At 34.6% G+C, this 24,595-nt stretch overlaps 1 protein-coding gene across 7 annotated transcripts in view; it reads right to left on the reverse strand.

The window, feature by feature from the left end:
• Window positions 1-1,348: 1,348 nt before the first annotated feature.
• The window catches only part of Bclaf1 (BCL2-associated transcription factor 1), a 32,912-nt gene continuing 9,665 nt past the window's right edge, over window positions 1,349-24,595 (reverse strand). The window contains exons 3-15 of one of the 7 annotated variants that reach the window (XR_001175459.1): window positions 23,886-23,999; window positions 22,201-23,106; window positions 20,442-21,107; window positions 20,133-20,302; window positions 17,970-18,075; window positions 15,513-15,597; window positions 12,832-13,007; window positions 12,536-12,698; window positions 11,560-11,740; window positions 10,423-10,569; window positions 5,084-5,296; window positions 4,871-4,959; window positions 2,578-2,918 (exon numbers count right to left, since the gene is read on the reverse strand). Coding sequence is in view for 2 of the 7 variants with exons in the window: in XM_013026838.1 (XP_012882292.1) it covers window positions 4,954-4,959; window positions 5,084-5,296; window positions 10,423-10,569; window positions 11,560-11,740; window positions 12,832-13,007; window positions 15,513-15,597; window positions 17,970-18,075; window positions 20,133-20,302; window positions 20,442-21,107; window positions 22,201-23,106; window positions 23,886-23,989 (2,760 nt within the window). In the remaining 5 variants the exon portion in view is untranslated. Of the gene's footprint in view, window positions 1,966-2,577; window positions 4,960-5,083; window positions 5,297-10,422; window positions 10,570-11,559; window positions 11,741-12,535; window positions 12,699-12,831; window positions 13,008-15,512; window positions 15,598-17,969; window positions 18,076-20,132; window positions 20,303-20,441; window positions 21,108-22,200; window positions 23,107-23,885; window positions 24,000-24,595 lie in introns of those variants that run through there. The other 6 variants (XR_001175456.1, XR_001175455.1, XR_001175458.1 and 3 more) reach the window with 6 other exon arrangements.

Genomic DNA, 24,595 nt, shown 5'->3' on the forward strand with positions numbered 1-24,595 from the left:
AGACAAGAATTTGTTGGGCTGGGAAGATGGCTCAATGGTAGAGCACTTGCCTTGCATGCCTGCGGCCCTGGATTTGATTCCTCAGCACTACATAAGCAAAATGAAAAGAGCCGGAAGTGGCACTATGGCTCAAGTGGTAGAGTGCTAGACTTGAGCTGAAGAGCTGAGGGACAGCGCCCAATCCCAGAGTTCAGGCCCCATGACTGGACCCCCCCCAAAAAAAAAATTAAAAAAAATAAAAGAACTTGTAATTTTTTGCTAGGGGTAAGGAATAGGACAAGGCAAGAATGCAAACACCAGCTGTTCCAACAACCAGAAGCCATTGAAGCATTTTTAGCTTTTAAAATGACATTGTGCACTTAAAAAACCTTCCAGAAGTGGAAATATAAAGGATAAAATGGATGAGTCAAAAACAACTATTGAAACTAAAAAATTCTGGAAAAAGGCATCATAATATACTTATTGCTGGTGGGAATGGTAAACTAGTATAGCCACATGTAACCACTATGAAAAAAAAGTACCAATTTCTCAAAAAACTAAACATGGTTACCTTATATCCAGTGAAACTACTTTTGAGCATTTATATGATACTGCTTATCAAGATACAAGTAACTCAAGTATCAGTGGCTCACACCTGTAATCCTAGCTATTCAGGAGGCTGAGGTCCAAGGATCTCACAATTTGAAGCCAGCCTTGGCAAGAAAGTCTGAGACTCTTATCTCCAGTTAACTTCAAAAAAGGCCAGGAGTGGTTCAAGAGAGCACTAGTTTAAGCACAAAAGATCAGGGGTAGCACCCAGGCCATGAGTTCAAGCTCCAAAACCAGCACCAAAGAAAAAGATACATAGAAAACACCTGCAAATCCATGTTCATCACAGCACAGTTTACAATAGCCAAGTGTCCCACAATGGATAAAAAAAATGAGTATTATATATACAATAGAATTTTATACAGCCATCTAACAATGAAATGTTTTTTTTTGGGAGGGGGGCGGACATGGGGCCTGAACTCTGGGCCTGGGCGCTGTCCCTCAGCTCTTCAGCTCAAGGCTAGTGCTCTACCACTCGAGCCACTGCACCACTTCCGGATTTCTTTTTTGCTTATATGGTTCTGAGGAATCGAACCCAGGGCCTCAGGCATGCAAGGCAAGTGCTCTACAACTGTGCCACCTTCCCAGCCAATGAAGTGATTTTATTTGGAAGTAAATGAAGCAGAAAAATACACTGAGCCAGCTAAACACTAACGGCTCACTACAGGCCTATAATCCAAGCTACTCAGGAAGCTGAGACTGGAGGATAACAGTTCAAATCAAGCCCAGGTAGAAAAGTCCAGGAGTCTCATCTCCAACCAGCAAAAAGCCAGAACTGGAGGCATGGCTCACATTGTTGAAATCTAGCCTTAAACAAAAAAGCTTAGCAAGGAATACAAGGACTGGCAACAAGAGAAAACAAAACCAAAAACTATTGTATGCCTAACTTTACACGGACTAACCAGAAAGCTGTAGAGTATGTATAGTACAGTATGTCAGTCAGGAGCTACAGGAGGAGAAATAAGAAACAGCTGCTTAATAAAAACAGGTTTCTTTGAGGTGCTGAAAGTACTTCAGAACTGTAAGTGGCACATTATGAATGTACTAAATTGCTAATGCATTGTTTTAAAATGGGTAAATTTATTTTATGTAAATTTCATCTCAATTAAAAACTTTTAAAACTTCACAAATGTTTATATAGATGCAACAATTGCAATGATCACAAAACTGGAAAACAAGGTATTCTTCAGAAGTGAATGACAGAGCAGACCACTGTGGGTCCACATGTTCAACACTATTTAGCAGTAAAATGGAGTGGACTCTTGAAACACACACCAAGCAGATGAATCCCCAGAGAATCATGTTGACTGAGAAAAGCCAATCCCAGCTTACATCATGTCTGTTTCTCTGTATGTATCGAACTTTCTTGAACCAACACTAGAGAAGCAGAGAGTAGATCAATGGCACTGAAGGTAAAGGAGGTGGTTAGAATGTGATACTTACAGTACTGGAAGTGTACTTCACTTTACCAAGTATCAATTCACCACTGGATGGAATACAAGGGACACTCTGCAGTAACTTTCAATTGCATAAGAACTTGTGATCTCAAAATAAAAAGGTTAAGTTAAAAGTTAAAAATTGTCAATCTGTCTTAGCACACAAAGTTCTGTGAAAATGTTTCCAGCTGAAAAGGAGGCACATTTTATGTTTCAAAATAATCTGTCAGTGTGGTAAGAACTGCACAAGATCTTACTAAAGGAAACAATCCTTTAGTTATTAACTAGAGGAGGATTTAAAGGAAGGCCCTGTATTTAACACAGGAATAAACTACAAAGCTAGAATGCCTGTTTTTTAGTAATGATTCACTTATGAGTTACAATTTCTCATTTTCCCAGGGAAAGATAGTAATAGTTGAGGAATTTTATCAACATATACCAAGTTACTTATATAACTCATATAAATGAGTTAATATTCTGGGGTCTAGAAATAAGCAATAGAAATCCGTAAGGAAGAATACATAATGATTTCAAAATTAGGTAAACAAACAGCAGCTGTTACCACTTATGACATTTTATTGGCATATGACAATTTACAAGAGTCCCTGTTTATACATCACATTGAGTAAAAATCGTTTAGCCATCTACATTCATCCTTACTGGGTAATATTTTTTCTCAAATTATAATTCCCAACAATGATTTCAACGGTGACAAAAAAGGGAACAACAGCAATTCCTTGAAGTAGAATGCAATTGGGGGAAACTTATTTTGCTTTTTGTTATTAAAATTCCTAGGATGGTGAAAAGCATACACACCCAAGAATTGAGTCATGGCCTTCTTAAACATCTTATTTTTTCTGGAAAAATCCTTTGGTTCATTTTTATTTCTTTGCTCTAGGCAAAAGAAAGTATGTTAATGCAGCTATCCAAGTTATTTTCTGGCACTTGTAATCTAGTAACTTACCAAAGGAACCAACTCAGCTTTAAAACATGTCACAGTGTAGAATTAAAATTGTGGCTTAAAAAAATAACACACACTACTTGTTTATATGCTTAGCTCTGAAAAAGGTAACAATCATAATGGTATTATACTGTGGAATTCTCATAATTACCCTACTCTACAATGTCTGGTAGGATATTCTTTTCTCAACTTAAAGATAATAAAAGTAACTAAAAGTTATAGCACTGTATTTATATAACTTGCCAACTTCCTATAAATAATTTCTCAGCAAATTCCATTCTGTCTTAAATACAAAAGCAAAACCTGCACATTTATAAACATGCATAGATTCGGTGTCTAACCAATTAGTAACTTTTAAAATAAGTTTATCTGTATACTTGTAAATAGAATGGTCATGAGAATTGTGTGAGGGGTCAAATCCATGTTGTTTTAATATTAGTATCACTCCAAATGCAGTATTATGTCCAGAATAATGCAACACAAACTTGGCTTTGGTGGATATTCATTCTGATTTACTAATTTCAGAAACAATTGTAAAAAATAATACAACACTAAGAATCTTAAGCCAAAGAAAGTGTATGCTAACTTTGGTGTAGTTTTGTTTCTAATACCTCCTAGCTAAAATCCCCGGCTATAATCAAGATGAAAGACACACTGCAAAACCATCAAAACTGAAAATTAAAGAGCCTTAAAAGCTTACATTAATAGTGAGCATTTTTAAATGCAAAAATATACAAGTCATCCAGCTGAATCCAATGAATCTGACTTCCTTTACATATTAAAACAAAACAACACTGAAGTTTACTATTTTTACTCCTTTACATTAAAAAAAAACTGACATTTAAGATTAGCTACCTGAACAATAGAAAACAAAAAAGGCCATTTTACAAATTACAACTGAAATGAGGGGGAGTGGAGAATCAAGTTAAATCAATACTACAATTTTCCTGACAAAATCTTTTATTGGTGACATTAGAACATGTTACTTAAAATATTATACTAGTGAACAGTTATGTTGTCTGCCACTTCTTGTGATTACACTACAAACTAATCTTCAGCTGTTCAGAAGCTCAAATAAGTAAGCTGTCAAATCATATATTACATCAAATTACTCTGCAGGATAAACCTCATCCATACCAATACCAGAAGTACAGGTTTTGTTCTTTGAATACTAACATGGTTCTGTGGAACAAGGATTTTTGTTTTCAATTTCACTACAAACCAGTTTCCCTGTCTCAAACAGCTGATACTAAAGACCATGACTCAAGCTATCAAAAGAATGTAAAGAGAATACTCAATTTTGAACTCAAATAGTGAAAGACTCCTAAAAAGGATTGTTTTGTAGGCCACGGCTTGCTTTCATTAAAAATAGTATTTTCTCAACTTGGTAATTTTTACTTTTATAGCTATTGGCAAAGCTTGTTTTTCCTTAATATTTGCAGAAATGTTAAGCTGGTTTGACCAAAGTAACAACTTCATGGTATGTTTCAAACACCAGTCACCCTATAATGTAGTGTTCAGATTAAGGATATGGAGTTAAAATTATTAGTGTGGTCACTACAGACAATTTCTCTTCAAGGATTTGTGTAGAGCTAACGTTTACTTCAGAATAAAACAGTAACAAACAGGGAGGAGAGAATCAGAACTTTCACAGAGCTGTACTTGACCATATCATATAGACAAAGCAGAATTACAATGCATGTAACAAAAACAGTAAAAGTTCTTTTTTAAAAGTTGATAGTTACAAATATGGTACGTAACAATTTTCTACTTTTTATCAGTACGATTTTCAACATACAGTCTACTGTTTCTTCAAGGTATTTGAAGACTTTAAAACAAATTTCTAGACTACTTGCAAACAGTAAATTTTAAGTAAAATGCTTACATTCTTATATGAAAACAAAAATCAGGTTAAAAAAAATGGTGGGTGCAAGTTCTGCTCTCTGTTGCAATCTTACTTCAGAATCACTATTCCTAAGAGAAAAACATAAATAAAGATTAATAAGGATGTGAAAAATGGAAGCAATCCATAACAATATGTTTACCATGAACCCATGCTAAATTAGAATGTCAGAATAACAAGGAATACAATTTTTACCTTTTCTTCTTTGCGTCTGTCCTTCTTTTCTTCATTATTTTCCATGGTCTCTTCTTCATCTTCAACAATCCCATCCCCTTGGTATTTGTCATGAGTCCATTTTGGACTACTACCTGATTTTTTGAAATTAAAGCGCCCTCTGCCACGTTGAAAAGTACCACGACCTCTTCCTCTTTTGGCCCAATAATCCACACCATCATCTCTATCATCATGCTACAGAAAGGTTAAAAAAAGAAAAATCAATGAATCTTTCTTGTAAAGATGATTGCTTCTTCAATCATAAATCATATAATTATTCGTCTGGAGATTAGTAATGTTCTAAAGCATAGTAAAACAAACAATATAACTGATTTGTTTTTCAAGAAAAAAAAATTTTTTCAACAAAAAAGTTCCATTCTCAAAGAACGATTACATCCTACTACTTAATAACCCAAACACCAAGGGTGGCCCAGAGAACTATTTGGGGACTATCAACTGCTAAATTATTACTTTCAGAATTTTATTTTAGTTTCCCTATTAGCCTGTCTATGCTCCACCAGTATAATAACTCTACTTGTTATTTACCATTACAGTAAAATAAAACCACCAATGTGTCCACAAAAATACCAGTCATAAGGTTGTGGCAAAGGATGTAGCAAAAAGCCACAAGTGCCACTGCAATGCCATAACATTCATTAAACATGTGGCAAGAAAATTACATCCTACATACAAAAACATTTTAAAATCTCATCAAGAAGTATACATACATTCGTCTGGGCTAGACTGTCAATATCAAATCACAATGGCATAGTTTCTAGTGTAATATATTTCAGCTACTTCTATACTGTAGTTCCTAATGTAATATGCCTCAGTTATCTTCTTTTGTATTATAGCTATTTCATTTGAACCTTTTGTCACAATTAGCTTTATAAATACATATTCTCTAACTTGCAAATTATCACATTCTAAATATGCCTTTCTGTGTATCCAATTAATGCAGCTTACACTCTTACAAGACAAATACTGAGATAGTACAAGACAGTAAAAGACTACAAGGAAGAAAGGACTTCCTAACTATTAATCTTTTCCAAGTTAATGAAAGGGAATATGGATGACTCTATGAATGATTTCTGGAATTAACAAAGGTACGAATTTAAGTATGTCAGGAAAACCTTCATTTCAAAATACACTATTTTAAAAGTCTGTCACTTAAAAACACTGCCTACTCAATTATGTTGTATCATGCTCCCTATGGCATTAATATCCAACTTTACTGCCTTCAGTATTCCTATTATTCATTAAGTCTGGAAGTAACAGTATGGTTTTAAATATTACAGAAACCACAACTATGTATGTAACTTCTGAGAATTTATCTACTCACATAAACACTTGGAAATCAAAAGAGAAAACCTGGCTAAGCACTGAATGGAAGATGATAATTATTTCTAAAGTTCTTTCTATGGGTATGCCGTTATTCTACATTATTTACATGTATTTACTTACCTAATCCTCTAAACATTTATGTAAAATACTGTTAGTATCCCTAATTTACAGATTAAAAAAATTAAGGCACATTAAGCACAGAATCAATTTCCCAGATATGCTATTATTAGGTATCTTAGAGTTAGCAGAAAAAGGAAAAGCAGTGGCAAAACTAGATGCCAGAGTTAAACTAGCAATTATTTTTTGATACTTTTTTTTAACCTAAAGTTTCAGATGATAATGTAATAGCTAAATATACACTAAGCTGGGGATCTGAGGGAATCCTAATAGCTATTTAAATTTTTTGATGCTAACCATGCTCTTAATACTCAAATTCTTACATCCAAAATTTCTACCTCAATATTAAGATTTCATAGATGGCAAACAATCAGAAGTTAGATAGTTACAGGTAAAAAATAATTTATAAAAAAAAAGTCCACGTTAGAATGAAACTTTCTGGATCCTCTTCTTTCCTTTACATAAAAGAATCAACTTGCAAGGGACTTATTCATCCTCTGAAGAAACATATCAACTCAAAACTGGGAACTTGTCCACTTCAGTGCTGTCCTGCTTATTTCATTCAATTCTTCATACTCACCCCATCAAGGTTGTTCTACCTAATACTAGTTAGAGTCTCCCCTGGAATTCCTATTATTGAAAGCATTACCATGCTCTTTCATAAACTCAGTTTTGACATGGGAAGTTTCAAAATACAATACAACCAAATGCTACTGTAGTTTTACAGTACTTTCACAAATCTAGCTCAGGAGGTTCGATGCATGTGCTCAAATTCTAACTCCAATCTTACAAGCCATATAATGGTGAAGCTATTCAATGCCTGTTTCTTTTTTCTGTAAAAACACTTCACTTTAGGAACATTGTGAGTTAGTACATGTGAAACATTTAAACTCCTATTACACTATGTAATACTAATATTTCATTGAAGGGAACAACATTTTTATGTCACCCAGTTATGCAGAAAGAACCTAAGGTAGGATATAGGTATAAATATCAATTTTTTCTGACTTGCAAACCGTTTTAGTTTAGTTTCATCAACACTAACTTTCTAAACAAGTCACAATATCTTTACCTAGGATGCAAACTATTTTAAATTCAATATCTATATAAAACCAAAAGTTATCATTTCATTATATATTAAGAATAAAAATAACTATGGGAATTATTTATGAAGAAAATTAAGGTCTTCTACTTGATATTTTACTCAGTATCAACATGATACATAAATACACTTTATACACAGACCAAAATTTCAAAGTATAGTTCAAAATAGCAATGTATAAAGTATTAATTTTACAGATAAGTTACTGAATTCTTTAACACCCTGGTATTATCAATAAAACTACCGCCAACCTAAAATGATTATATCTCCATTTAGATAAAAATCTATTATAGGAGAATCTGAATGATTAACAGCAGGTAGATTTTCATAATTCCAATCTACTAGCTCACTATTCACTTTCTCTTACTCCACTTTTCATACTTGGTCCACTTGTCTGGCTTTTATTATCATTACTCCAGTCCCACATTTGAGACAATGATCTTTCAATCCTCTTCTAAATACAAGATCTTATCATACCTGTAATGGTGAACTATAAAATGATGCTTCTGATCTACATTATTGGATATATTTGCACTTGATTACCTTCAGTCACTTCAAATTAAGAACAGAATAAGTTTCTCCTTAATGCAGTTACCTGTTCTCTAGAATTTCCTCTTCCTACCAACATCCAATTAGGATTGTCACACAGTTCCCATGTTTTCTCATATTTTCTAAAATATAGTACCCTACTACTTCACTCAATAACTCTCAAATCTTGTAACTATCCTAATCATTATCCCTTTTCTAAACCTTACATAGAACATAAATTTACAGCCAGGGAATCACAGTATCAGAGTACAATGGCATATGCCTGTCATTTGGGCAACATAAGAAAACACAAATTAAGGATCACAGTCCAGGCCTGCCTGGGCATAAAGTGAGACCCTATCTTGGAAATAACCAATGAGGAATGATAGAAGAGGTAACTCTGATGAAGATTCTTCATAATATATGTAAATTGATATGTTCAACTGAAAGCCCTTTACAACTCTTTATAAAGATAATTAGAAAAGGGAAAGGGGCAGCAGAGTAACTCTAGTGGTAGAGCACCTGCCTTACAAGCACAAGATCCTGAGTTCAAACTGTACTAAATAACATTTTTAAAAAATGTTTTAGGGTTCTGGTGTCTGACACTTGCAATCCTAGCTACTCAGGAGGCTGAAATCTGAGGATGCATGTCCAAATCCAATTTTGTCTGAAAACTCTGAGACTCTATTTTCAATTTTTTCATAAAAATCCAGAAGTGAATGGAGGGGCAAAAATCTAAGGGAGAACACCCTGGCATTAAGTTCAACTCCCTGTTTAAAAAAAAAACACAAAAACATAATGTTTATATGTAAATTCTGAAAACAAAAAATAGACGAACCTTTTGAAGTTATCTTTTTCATTTTTGAATATCAACTCAAAAACAACATACCCTGAGTTTCTCAGCAGTAAAAGCAAGTATTATACATCATACACAAAAAAAAGGTGGGGCTGGGAAGGTGGCTCAGTGGTAGAGTGCTTGCCTTGCATGCATGAGGCCCTGGTTCGATTCCTCAAGCACCACATAAGCAGAAAAAAGCTGGAAGTGGTGCTGTGGCTCAAGTGGTAGAGCACTAGCCTTGAGCTGAAGAGCTGAGGGACAGCGCACAGGCCCAGAGTTCAGGCCCCACGACTGGCAAAAACAAAAAAACAAAAAAGGTAACTCTTTCAATTTCCAAAAGAGGCAAATGAAAGTTAACTTTTAAGTATTGTCAATTTTCTACAAATTCACTTCAGAATATCATTTACACTTAACAAAGAAAGTATGTCATAATTGTTTTAATCATAAAAAGTCAAATTAAGAAAGCATGCTCTAAAACCCTTACCATTTTTTCTTTGCTTCCTCCAAACAACTTATATTTCACAACTAGCCTTAGAAATATAACTTCACTGATACTTTAAACATTTCTCTTCCTTTTAATGCAAGACAGTTTTTCCCCTTGACAAACTGCAAAAAATTGTCATCTAGAGATACCAAAGAAGCCACAATCTCAAGCTCTATCCTTTGAAATCTACTTCAGAGGCAAAAGCATTCCACCAAAAGATCAAAATCAGTGTATCCAGTGATTGCATTTTCTAGAATGTGATTTTTTAATTTTCCCTCTTTTTTTTTTTTTTTGGTCAGTCATGGAGCTTGAACTCTGGGCCTGGGCACTGTCCCTGAGCTCTTCAGCTCAAGGCAAGCACTCTACCACTTGAGGCGCAGGTAACTGAAGAGTCTCACAGACTTTCCTGCCCCGGCTGGCTTTGAACTGAGATCCTCAGATCTCGGCCTCCTGAGTAGCCAGGATTACAGGTGTGAGCCACTAGCACCAGGAATATTTTCCTTTTATTCCAATAAATTTGACAACATTCCTAAGACCCTAAATCTTTTCCTGACTTTCATTTAAAGAAATAGCTGTGATGAAAGAGGATATAAGAAGTCTAAAATATCTCCATCTTATAGACAAATATGAAAAGTATGTTAAGCTCAACTACAAATTATGTTCTCTGAATATTGCTTATGTTTAGTTTATCCTGATCAGCCAGGATATGTTTTTCAATATGTTATGTTTTTCAAGGAAAATATAAACGGTAGTAAGGGACCCACATTTTCAGCTTTTAATAGTGATATTTTTAATGGTTTCCCAAGTTATGGTGAATTCTCCTCGTGAATATCTGTACTCAAATGTATTCTCCTATTATGTTCTGAAAATTAATGCAAACCAAATAAATATAGATTTCTAACACCCACCAAGAAGTACTTCTTGCTCTTTGGGGTATATTCTGGATCCCATTCCTCTTCCTTCGGTCTCTTTTGAAAAGTAGTATTTGAGTTGTTTGGACCAGTATTTGTCCCAGCAAAAACTCCTCTGGCTCTTCCTCTGCCTCTAATTCGAAACTGATTAACATTAACAAAATTGTTTAGTAATGCAATTGAAGGTATTTAGTTACATGCAAACTCTAACTTTATTGCAGTAACAATAAAAAACATGTCCTAATTTCCTACCTAAATATCTCTCTCTCAGCACCACTGAGGATTGAAAAGTAGCCGATGTATAGCATAGGCAAAAAAAAAAATTTAAATAGAAAACTAAAACCCTTTTGGTACTCGAAATTGAGTAGGTTAAGAAAAACAAGCTGTGTTAGAAGGCTGCCCAAACTAGTATTTTAAAATACAGAATATTTCCCCTTTTCTAGCCAAACATTATCTAATTCTTCTGAATTACCCAAAAGTAGGAGTCCAAAGTACTCAACCACTTCTTTAACAATGTGAAAGCTCTTCTCTTTCCCAATAATCTAATTAATGAACATTACTAATACCCAACTCAAGAGACCTCAAAGTAGAAAACAATCTAGAAATTAAAAAGGTAAGAAGATACGCTACTTTTGAGGACATTCATTATAGCAAGTTTACATGGAGATAATTTCTGCTATGTAGAATAAAAGGGAAAGTTACATGATTTTCTATAATACACAAATAAGCAAGGATATGAAGAAAAAAGGCAAAAATGAAGTAATTCCAATAAAAGGCAAAAATGAAGTAATTTCAATACAGCGATGAACACAGCAGTGTTTTTAGCTTTTTTAAACAGCCTTTAGACCTATAAGCAACTGTGGAAATGAAGCTAAAACATAACTCTCCTGAATCTTGAGTCTTTAAAGACTGTTTATACTTACAAAATATCTATACTTACAAAGCACAGAGACTTCAAGTTCTCAAAGTGGCATTTCATCTTAAAGAGGATACTTAAACTGCCACTGCATTTTCTAAGACTAAGTCTAAGATTAAAAATAATGCCTCATAAAACAATCCCTAGATCATCTACTTGATTTTCCCTGTATATACTAAGTTAAAAACAAATGATCAAAGGTAACTTTCATTACTTACAAAGGTTCCTCGTGGTCTGCTTACTCCTGCAAAGCCTGAGTATTCTTTCAGTTCATGGTGAGTTTTAAAGTCTTCTTCTCTTTCCTTCTTACTCTCCTTTTCTTCTCTAGAACTGGGAGATGAAGGTGATGCTGAAGATGATGATGATCGAGAATGATCTTGCTCTCTACTTTTATGTTTACTATAAAACAAAGGGAAAAATGGGACTATTTTTAAAAACCATCAAGAACCCTGTTGGTATTATAATAAGAGGAATATTTTAAGTCAAACTATCCCCTATTAAAAATATTACATAAGTAAAATAATTGGGTGTTAAATTTTGACACAGTCTACTTCCATTCTCCTTCAGTGTTTGTTTTCTGTCACTAATAACAAGCATAGTATAGCCTGCCAGTTAGAAACTAGTAAATAGTTTGTAAAATTCAAGAATAAAGTTCAGTTCAATATTTTAAGTTAATTTATAAAATCTTTTTAAGGAAAGGAAAAAGAAGAGTGGGAAAAACAATGTTCTAAAGGCCAAGTTTCAAAATAACTGCAGTTTATATACCCTGAATGAGAACAGTTTGTATGGTTTGGGCCATAACATCAATATAGAAATAAAATGCATATGATATTACAAATACCAGTCATAAGTTTTAAAACACGAGTAAAATTCACGATGTACCTAATGAACAGCAAGAAAAACAATTATCTATAATACTTTGTATTCCTATTATTCAACTCTATGATGAGCAAATTTACATGAGTCTAATAATGCAACACCCGAAAAGGTCATACCTGGGTAACTCTTACCACTGCTAACAGTATCCATGGAAATATTATTTTGAAAAACTAATACACATCACTATTTCTAGTCCTTCCTCCCCCCCAATTTTTCCCATGTTAAAACCACTAGAAATCAGTTTAAAATTCTTGTACTCTGGGTGTTATGAGTTGAAAAAGTGCGGAATCAAGCATAACGAACCAAAGTTCTTACACAAACTGTTTCTAGAAATGCACTGCATTGAAGTCCAACCTCCTGATGTAGCCTGGATAATAGGACACATTAATTTGTCATTTTTTTTTTCAGTGTTAGCTTGCTATTCCAAAGTTTTTGTCCTCATCCACCATAAGCCGTGTAAAAGACAAATACATTTTTGCTGTAAAACAAATAATTTTAATTGTTTAAATTTAAACATTCGATTACACAGTCAAAATTGAAAGCAATTAAGCTGACAATTATTAAAGGCTAATTAGAAGCTAAAACCTAACTCAGACAATTTTAACAATTACCTGTCGTCTTTGTAAGATTTGTATTCCTTGTAATCTTTTGAAGTTTTTTCCTGCTTTCTTGATCCACTGGATTCCCTGGAGCCCTTGGAATCCCCCCGTTCTTTACTTCTTTCTTTTCTACGACGATCAATGTCATGCCGAAGATCAGCAGAATCACACCTTAATTTTTTATCTCCCTACAAAAGACAGACATAAAATATAGATTTCAGGAAGAAATGGAAATGTATGTGTATATATAGATATAGATGCACATATGTAGCTAAGATTATGTCAGGTTCTAAATTGGCATTTTTAATGTCAAAAAATAATGGATCATATACATATTAACATCATCCTCAGCTTTTCTTAAAATGTACCTATTGTTTTTACTAAACATTTGTTTAAAAAGCAGTGGGTTTAGAAAAATAACTAAAAACTGTATTACACTTTATAGGATTTATTCAACAAAGCAATTTATAATAAACTTTGGTAAATGCAAAGTAAACATTTTTCCACTCAGTATACATCCTCATCCTTCCAAATGGCTTCTTAAAAGTAGTTTAACAATAATATAGTCTGTTATGATGAAGCCTTCTGCTTATAAAGGTCAAAGTATCCTAAAATAATGGTTCTCATTAACTACACCAATTATCATCAAGCTTTTCCCAGATCAATTGACAAACCCAATTAAAAAACACTTCAAAAATAAGATTTCTAATTTCCATAACATGCAAGAATATAATTAATGAAACTAATTGAGGTTGAACAAAGTTCAAAACAAATCAAAAAGATATTATTCGCAATCCTGTACTTAGTATCTTGGGCCATATACTGCCCTTTTTCAATTCAGGTATTGCAACGGACATTAGTTTAACTGGGTCACAGTTCACCTCCTTCTTGTTCCATTGCTTTTTCAAATACTATATAATTTAGGAAGATGAAAAGAAGCATCTAGGAATGAAGAGAAATTATACATCAGTAAGATGCTAAGCAATGTGGATATCCTTGCTAGTATTCAACAATTAAAAGTATTTACCCAGGGAAGTTTAGCTTTAATATTTGTAAGCATTCATAATACTCAAAGTGTATATACAGATATACATATATACACGACTTGAAGATATATCAAGTTGTAAGAACTACTCACCTATTTGCTCCTAGGATAACAAGGGAAAAAAAATCTAAGCACAAGCAAACCCATTTCCTATTCACCTAGATGTGACCAAGTCCACAGAACAAGATAAGCAAACTACTTTGCAAACTGCAAAGTATATAATACATGTTAATTATTTATTTAAAAAGATGAGCCAGGCACCAGTGGCTCATGCCTGTAATCCTAACTACTCAGGAGGCTGAGATTTGAGGCTCATGGTTCAAAGCCAGCCCAGGCAGGAAAGTCCGTGAGACTTTTATCTCCAATTAACCACCAAAAAACAGAAGTAGAGCTGTGGCTCAAATGGTAGAGTGCTAGCCTTGAGCTGAAGAGCTCAGGGACAGGGCCCAGGTCCAGAGTTCAAAGCCCCATGATTGACAAAAAAAAAAAAGTAAAAAATGTCATTTCCACTTGTCCATCTATCAGTAAGTACTACTCTCTCTCTTATACATAGAAATCAGGTCTGAGTAATGAAAAGAGAAAATACTGTCAGAGCATGAGGACAGAAAAGATTGTTGGTAAAATGTAATTAAGCAATACTGAACCCAATGTACTGAAGTTAAAAGAAAAAAAGTATTCATGTTTTAAAGTCTGTTTTTCCAAAATCAATGTCATATACACAAAGAAATTACTTTCTTTGTAAGCTCTAGATTCCACATTCAGTAAATTAATGACACACACCACTGAAAGACCTGTACACTGTTACTGTAAAGAACAGCTTCTATAAAAATGCCAGTATTTCAAAACAACTAAACTATTCCAACTCTGCAGCAGATATATTTATACTTTTTTTAACCTCAAGAATCATTGTTTATAAAGTAATTATTTTCAAAATATAAATACTGATGGCCATAACTAGAAGTAAGCAGTACTCCAAAAGATCACTCATCTTCTCAAAACAGGTATGGGATCCCTTCGCACTTTTCTGTAAATTTTTACTACTAGACGTTTTATGACCTCTTCCATTAGCTAGTCTCCTTAGTAAATGTCAAACAAATTATTAGAGTACCCATAACCATTGAATTCCATTCTCACCAAGGCTCTTAAGCATCCCACCCAGCCTATCCCAGTGCTTAATCTTTCAGAAGCTCCTTTCTCAAGTATAAAGCCATTCCTCAAACAGACAAAGTACTCAAATAGTGAATTTTTGTTCCAAAGGTTCACTTGTCAACAAGTTCCTGTATACTTAACCCACATTAAAAATCCTAAAAATAAGAGGATAACTTCTTGATATCCATACTATTTTATGAATAAGTTTTGGATACTCTTACCTTAAAACATTACAGAAACCATAATTTAACATATAAATTGCTTTTATACCCTACCTATTCTTAAACGTTTCTCAGGCCTAATATTTTTCTTCAATTAGCATTTTTTAAATTATTCTTGATTTAAGATACTCTAATGTCAGTTTAATTTCCCCAACAAACACAACCATAAATATGATGCTTATTAAGTTAAAAGTCAACATTCTAAAGTCCTAAAAAAAATATTTAATATATTAATTCCAACTTCATAAAAAGGGAGGGAGAAGAATTAAAAGGCATACCTTCTGATTTTCTTCTTTAAAAACTCTCTCTTCCCCTGCTAAACGCGTATGCTTCCTCAGGGCACTTGGAGAGATGTCAATTCTCCTTAATGTAAAATAAAGTGTATTTGTAACAATTTTCTGCTTCAAAAGAATACACAGCACTTCCCACTGTCATGAGAAAATAATGATTTCTCTAATTTATTATAGTAAGTCTATTAATTTCTTCACTTCTGTGCCAGTCTTAGGGTTTGAACTTAGGGCCTTGGTACTTGTTCCTCAAATTTTTGTCCATGGTTACTATTGTTCTACCACCTAAGCCATCCTCCACTTCCAACTTTTTGGTGTTTAACTAGAGATAGGAATTGCGGGGCTGGGATGGTGGCTCAGTGGTAGAGCGCTTGCTTTGCATGCCTGAGGCCCTGGGTTCGATTTCCCAGCACCACATAAGCAAGAAGAAAAAAAAGCCAGAAGTGGCGCCGTGGCTCAAGTGGTAGAGCGCTAGGCTTGAGCTGAAGAGCTGAGGGACAGCACCCAGACCCAGAGCTCAGGCCCCATGACCAGACCCCCCCCCCAAAAAAGAGAGAAAGGAATCGCATGCCTTGGTTAGCTTCGAACTGCGATCCTCAGATTTCAGCCTCCACAGTAGCTAGGATTACAGGCCACCAGTGCCTGGCTAGTCTATTAATTTCTAAAACAAGAAATAAAAATGAGGTAGAGGCATGGCTCAAGTAGGACAGCATATACCAAGGCAAAGTTCAAATTCTAATTTCACACACAAAAAAAGGAAAAAGAAAAATATCAATTAAAACGCTTCAGCTAGATTTTTATATATAAATATAGGTTATTCTTAAAAACATCTAATTTTGTTTATTTTTTGGGGGGGGTTCGGTTGTGGGGCCTAAACTCTGGGCCTGGGCGCTGTCCCTCAGTTCTTCAGCTCAAGGCTAGCTCTCTACCACTTGAGCCACAGCGCCACTTCCAGCTTTTTTTCTTTCTGCTTATGTGGTGCTGAGGAATCAAACCCAGGGCCTCATCCACTGAGCCACCTTCCCAGCCCCTAATTTTGTTTTTTTAGTAGCGCATAAATTAAGTTGTACAAGGGAGGGGAGTTGTCACATTCCAAAACATATAAACAATGTAGCCATATCAATCCTGACCCTCCTCCTCCATCACTCTTCCTTATCTCACACCCCTACTTAAAACAATTTCAACAGACTTCACTGTTCTATTTCTACTTTCGCACATGGACCATGGTCATCATCTATCACCATCTCAATTAGCACCCTCCCATTGATACCTCCCAAAAGTCTGTATTACTTTCAAAACAAACATTTCTAACACAAAATTGAAATATACTTTTTCTAATAAACATTACCATTTAAGTATTAATCCAATAATCCCAGCGAACACATGATTGGTGGCTTCTAAGAGCCCCTATATTTTTACACACACAGTTGATCTTTAGTCTCATTCTGTGCCTTTTTTTTTTTTTTTGGTCAGTTGTGGGGTCTACAGTCTGGGCCTAGGCATTGTCCCTCAGCTCTTCAGCTTAAGGCTAGTACTCTACCACTTGAGCCACAGCACCACTTCCAGCTTTATCTGCTTATGTGGTGCTGAGGAATCAAACCCAGGGTATCACGCATACAAGGCAAGCACGCTACCACTGAGACACCTTCCTAGCCCTGTGACTTTCATTTTTAAGCTAGGTCAACTAAAATTTCTAGTGCTTCTTTAGCAGTCACCACCAAAACCTCATCAAGTAGTACAGTGTGTTACTTTAAACCCGGCATCACTAATTATACAACCAACCAAATGGACATTCTTATTCTGCAGATGAACACTCAGATTAAATAACTTGATCACAGAACACAAACATCTGACTTAAAATTTTATGAAAATATCTTCTACCTCTCACCAGGTAGTTTAATAAACTTACTAGGAATAAATTTAAGCATTACTTTTTTTTTTGGGGGGGGGTCTGGTCGTGGGGCTTGAACTCTGGGCCTGGGTGCTGTCCCTCAGCTCTTCAGCTCAAGGCTAGCACTCTACCACTTGAGCCACAGCACCACTTCCGGCTTTTTTTTTCTTTTTGCTTATGTGGTGCTGAGGAATCGAACCCAGGGCCTCAGGCTTGCAAGGCAAGCGCTCTACCACTGAGCCACCTTCCCAGCCCCTAAGCATTACTTTTTAAGCATCCACTCTCCCAAAACACCACAGTCCTCCCTCTTCCCAAAAAACTGATAACTAAATTCTATACTGCATGATTGTTAGTATTTTAAGTTCTAAAAACTTTTAACCAAGAAAAATGAAAATGTCATGACTTTGAAATACATTTAACATAAAAATTTATTCAACACATACATTCCAACAAAAGCTGGAATGTATCATAGTAATATACTTCCCTCCTATATGATCTTATTTAAAAGTGCCTTCCTTTCAAATCATTCTTAAATGCAAATTCAATACCACATGTACCTGTGTATCTCAGGGCTCTTTTGCCGGGCACTATGCTCTTCAGTGGCTTTCTGATATGAAGTGAAACGCTCGTTCAGGGTCATTGCAGGTGATTTGAAGTATTGCTCTGTTGATTTAGGAGAAATACTGGAGGATTAGGCATCTTTCAAAATAACACTACATTTGTGACAGAAGGGCATGTAGCAGGTGAAAAGAAAAATATTCTCAAGAAACCTAGCAGAAGAGAATCCAATGTTCCAAAAACCTCTTACTTTCCTTTTTAACTTCATTAGTAAAGATCTTCACAATTCCCTGTCAATACTATTCATAATCCAACGGTAATTGGTAAATTAAGTCAAGAATAGAGCTCCACTTTTAACACACTACTTCTTCAAACAAAAACGTTACAGTAATGTGATATCCTCACACCTTGCTAACTCATGAATCAATGAACCTATTTCAAGTAACCATTTACAGAGAATATGAAAAAAGCACAAAGTTTGAGTAAATTAATGAAATTATTTTAAGCACTATGCTAAGATCAACAGAAATGACTTTATAAAAACCAAAAAACTGAACACTGCCATTCAATTGGATTTTAATCAATTCACATTCACTAATTACTCCAAAAATCTGGCGTCTTGGCAAACCTGACATCTCATGATATCCTATCTTTCTTTAAACAATTTTTAAATTAGTAATATATCAATGATGATTAGTTTTTAACCAGTTCAAAATATGCTGTAAATGTAAAATAGTAAGACGTATACATGAAATGTTATATTATGAAGTAAGCTATCTGCTTTACAGGTCAATGTACATCTGTGTCAACTTACCGCCCAATATCCAGCACATGTCTCATAACCAATCATTAAAACTTGAAATGGCCACTACAAGGGTAGTGCCTCAATAATTCCATGAAACCCAGGAATTTGAGCTAGCAACTCAGTTTTTATGCCATTTTTGCCAGGAAGACAGAAGATTCAACTTTGCCTGTATCTTTCAACAGCTATTTTACTTTGAAACATGGATTTTTGCCATTTCAAAACATATTCCAGGACCTAGTTACAATGAAAAAGAAAACATCACTGGGCATTTTCAGCTCTATATAAATAAAGAGCTGTTCAGATCGGTTGCACAACACCAATTATGAAATGTAACTACAGTTCTTTTTTTTAAAAGTTAAAAAAAAGAAAGGAAAAAGGAAAAAATTATCAAAATCTGATCTCAAAATTCAGTAAATTGTAAAGTCAGGGCAAAAAAAGGCAAAAAAAGGCAAAATGTTAATGTTTCATATTTAAGGTACCACAGTAATATGGTCATAAACTGGTTCACAAATTATAAATAGCAAAATAGCAAAGTCTTTTGATACCATGTTTTAAGTAATTACAGCCAAAAAAGAAACTCAGTAACTATTTAAATACTGTTTGAAACATCAAGGACATAAGTAATTCCTAGTGACAAGTTTCAACTATGTGTTACTGTCATGACACTTTTTAAAAACACTTTTAAATACCAAAAGTCCACAGAGTATGTCCTGAGAACCTACTAAGCATAAAACACAAACCTTAACCTAATTGTCCAAAAAAGTGATATTCAAAAAACTCTTTAAAACTACAGCATATTGATGAATATATAAAATCATTACTTTAGTTGACATGCACACACTTAAGACTTTATGTAACATGCTCATAGATTTCTTGAAATTACACCCCTTAAAAAGCCCTAGTAAACTTTCTCTGGTTTATCATTCTTAAAAAACTAAGAGTTATAAAAACAAATTAAGTAGCACAGAAGAGAGGAAGTAATAGTATGTTTCCTGTATTTTCAGAGTTCTTCAGTTAAACAGAAAATTTGTTTATGAAATTGCTATAAATCTATGCCAACAATACATTATTATCACAAGTCACAGGCATATAATAAAGATGATCTTTATAAATATATAAAGATGATCTTCAGTTCATTTTAAAAATATTTTCAGCAGTACAAATATTTTCTAGTACTTTGGTCAGTTTCTCTTAAATATCTTCAGGAGTTTCAATACCTGTGCCACATAATTTTCCCCCAAAATTTAATAGTACTGATGGATACCCACTAGCTTTGAAACACATTAGTAAACCTACTTATTATTTTATTTACATGCAGGAGATGTTTAATTTATGACACTAAACATACTATGCATACCTTTAACATGATGAACCAAGGACACAATGTGCTGTATAAAAGACTCTGAAGTGCTTTTGCTGGCCTGAGGCAACTTAATGTGGTCAAAGATGGATCGGAATTCTTGCTCCTTCTTGACAGAATGGACAAGCGTACTAGCAAGTAGCCTGTCTTTAGTCAAGGAGGCAGGTCTGGAACATATCAATAACAAACACACACACAAACAAAATACACCATTGGTTTTAATGCAAAAACTATCTGTTCAGAAAATAAGGTAACTGTAATACCAATTACCCATAGATTACTTACAGGGCACCAATGTGGAATTACCTGTTAGAATCATCAAGAGGAACAGGTGCCATTTTGAGTTTGACTTCAGGACGATGAGAATCACTGGCTATCATTTTGATCCTAAGTGGACTCTCCTCCCTGAAGGTAGATTTTTCTCTTGCATCCAGATTCTTATGGAGAGGGGGACTGTAATCAAAGAGGTCTTTGAGCTTTTCAGACTTTACCTGCTCAGGTGACTGAGTTTCTTTTTTTACTGTTATTCTTTCAGAACTTTTGTCTTCTTCCTTGTGTTTATCTTTTGTAGTGCTAGGCCTTTCCACTACATATCCAGTCTCTTTAAGTTTGTAACTTTTTTCTTCTCTAAATCCATCACTTTCTCTATTGCCTTTCAGTGAAACTTTGGACTTGTACTTGGGTCCTTCCTCCTCAGTATTCCGGTGAGATGCAGTAGCAAAACTTTTACCCTGATCTGCAAGGACTGATTTCCTAAACTGTCTATAATCCTCTGTTTCCTCTGTGTCATCCCCTTCTGAATCATTAAACTTTTGTTTTCCAGACTCTTTATCACTGAAGTAATCTAGGACTTCCTGATCTTCCCACTCTCCCTCTGTCCTCCCTTTCTCTGATCCTTTCTCCTTGGGAGCTTCTTTATCCCTAGTATTACCCCTATCAAGCAGGAATACTCTAGACTCTTCATCTGTGAACCTGTGAATAAACAAAGAAGAGGATGGTAACTCTGGACTGCATTTTTTGTAGATCACTTACATATACTTTAATGTGTTGTCCTAGTATCAAAGGATCAGCAATGAGAGAAAATAGATAATCTTAACTTCTGAGGCATAGAGTAGACCATACATGTTATCTATAACATTTCTACTTGTAATTATACTGATTTCACTTATCTGTCACTATAAACAAGAGCTCATAAGGATAGTTACAACCCCAAATGAATCACAAAATGGTTCATACAAATTGTTACAGAAAATGATTTCTGGCAATATTTAATAAAAGCCGAATATAAATCCAATAAAAAAATTGAGGTTCCAGACTTCAGTGTCAATTTTTCTAAGTTCCTTACTTTTAGCAACCAATTTTCATTATGCCTTGTTAGCAACTCTGTCTACAATACTTGAGAGAATCTGCATAAACTATAAATTTCATTAGAGTCAGTAAGAATTAGCATCATCTTTTCTAAAGCCAAGTAAAATTTATTAAACATTGACAGGTAGGCAATGTATATAGTACTACAAAAGAACGTGTAAATGTAACACGTACTCTCCCCCCCCTCCCCCAGTAAGGTTGTGGGGCTTGAACTCTGGGCTTGGGCGCTGTTCCTGTGCTCCTCAGCTCAAGGCAAGCGCTCTACCGCTTGAGCCACAGCACCACTTCTGGTTTTTGAGCGGTTTATTGAAGATAAGAGTCTCTGGACTTTCCTGCCCAGGCTGGCTTTGAACTGTGATCCTCAGATCTCAGCCTAAGTAGCTAGGATTTCAGGGGTGAGCCACCAGCACACATATTCTTTATGTAGGTCATATGCTAGTGAAGGAAAAGCTTTCAATAATCTAGCACAAAAAAAAATTCTGGAACTGATTGTGCTCTATACTACTCAATTTCTTCTTGTTTCTGTTAATTCTGAACTAAAAATGGATAAAATTAAAATGGATGTTACTAAAACACTTAACCTCTCAAAATTTTCTGATTAAAAATAGTTGTGGAATCCTGCCATAAAGTAGGAAAACAGCTAAATACTATGATTAAATTTTACTATTATAATCTCAACTCCTCCTTTAATTATTACCTTTTTAAGAACTTTCCAGTCTTTGCAGTTTCCTGATCTCCATCAGGATAAAATGAAGACCGTCCTCTAGACTCATCTCTTGGAGCATTCTGTGGTGTGATTGTCTTTGCAGGGCTTCTTCGTGAAGGGATATGATGAATTGGACTATTCTGGGAAGGACTGTATCGACTAGATCCATTTCCAACAGAACCAGACCCAGATCTTTCAGGACTATGCTGAATGGAATGTGAATGTTGAGAGGGGGTATTTTTTGCAGAGTGGACTGTACTAAGCATGGGGGCATCTGAGCAAGATGAACTTTGACTAGGTGGTGTAGGAATAGGTGAAGGACTATGAGGTGACCTGGGACTATTATCATAAGCTGAAAGGCCGGGCCAAATATCACCAGATGTGGCCGATTTGTTAAACTCATCAATAGATTCAGATGGATCATGTTCAAATGTATCCTTCGGTTCCTCCTGTGATTTACTTTTCATTGGACTCTCTTCTTGAGGTTCCCCTTCAGCTTTTTTGGTTTGTTTTTCCTGAGACCCTCGTCTTTTAGAGACTGGAGATTTGCTATATGGGGATGAAGAACGAGATGATGATGATCTTGGAGACCTAGAGGATCTATATGACCGACGAGATCTGCTTCGAGATCTTTGAGAAGATACAGATCTTCTTTTTGGACTCCTGGACCGTGAACGACCTCGTCGAGGACTCCTTGAGTGCCTTCTATTCCAAACAGGTCTATAACCACCACGATGATATCTACCTCCTCCTCCTTGGTAATACCCTCTACCCCTTCCTCTGTACCCATAAGGTCGTCTCATTCCTCTATTATTTCTGTAATCTCGACGATAATCTCTAGAATATATACGATCTCTACTACGAGATCTTGAATATGTCCTGGAACGAGACCTAGAACTAAAAATGAAATAAATATCAATGTGAGAAAAATGAAGCATTTTCTAAAGCCTCATTTATTTATTGCTTCTAGTTTCTAATTTTTTTAAGTAATACACTTCTGAGAACTAAGGCCTAAGAAATGAACATACCAAAAATTGGGCAAAAACCAAGTAACATGTATTAGCAAATTACATCTAGGTTGGCCCTTAAAGAGATAATGTAAAAAAAAAACTATAATGATATGACATCATGTATTATAAAAGGAGAAAAGAATTACACACTATTATATATAGTGAAACACCACTGGTATTCAGCAAAACTAGGCCTAGAAAATGAATATGAAAACAATATTTTTTAATGGCTGGCCACTCTTTATTTTCAACATGTGGCTTCTACTTTCTGTGCTATGTATGCAATACTATTTGAAGAAAACCAGTTATATTTTTTAATAAAATAAAAATCAAGAATAGACTATAAAATACAATAGACTATACAATACAGTATCAAGTAATTCTTACATTTTGCTATCTTTTAATGGTATGGAACATACAAAGAAATCCATTCTATACTAGCATAGTACAAAATAAGGATTTGGGATCTGGATTCAAACCCAAACACGGCTATGTACTAAATTGTAATTGGGGAAATTATCAATCTTTTAAATTGAGTACAACAGATTTATGTCACAGAATGAAGTAATTTTTAATTGGCTTACTGGCCTTCTAGATGAATACAACACTGAAGTTATATAATCAATTAAAAAATTCAAGGCACATCAAATTCACGATCAAATTCACCTGTATCTCTTCTTTCTAGAGTGTGATCTTGATCTTGACCGAGAACTAGACTGTGATCTAGATTTTGATCTTGAAGAATGTGATCTAGAATTGGAGCGACCCATTTCGTTTCTCCTAATCAAACGAAAGAATAAAAAAGATTTTTAAAAAATCACAATATGCACCAAGAGCATTTACTTTATGTACAGATAACAAGTAGATTTAGTCCAATTTGATCCACTGTCCCTGAGTAAATTTTGTTTTCACCTCCTGACAAGTATTGTTTATTGATGATTTAACAGAAGATTTCTATGGACTGAACACCTATATCACAACCTATTAAGGCAGTAGTCATAGAAGCCAGAAAAAGCAGTATGACTGCAGCAGCACAATCCATGCTCAAAACAACTACTTCCTATATAATCAGGGGAAATTATATGACAGTATCACAGACAGGAAACCGAAATTCAAAAATAAAGCCAAGAGTCATCACAGTGCTTTACTGCTTTGAAATGGGACTGACATATATATAAAATATACATGTATATGCATATATTATATACTGTAACTATTACATATTACATTATATATACTGTATTCAGTATATGTACTAAAATAAACATAAGCCATTATAGTGCTTGACTGCTTTGAAATGGGACTAACCACTCATTTTATACTTATATTAATATATTGTTATACAATTATTATATACATAAAATATTGCCTTAAAC

Source organism: Dipodomys ordii, unplaced genomic scaffold (assembly GCF_000151885.1).
Source record: "Dipodomys ordii isolate 6190 unplaced genomic scaffold, Dord_2.0 Scaffold97, whole genome shotgun sequence".
NCBI classification, from domain to species: Eukaryota; Metazoa; Chordata; class Mammalia; order Rodentia; family Heteromyidae; genus Dipodomys; species Dipodomys ordii.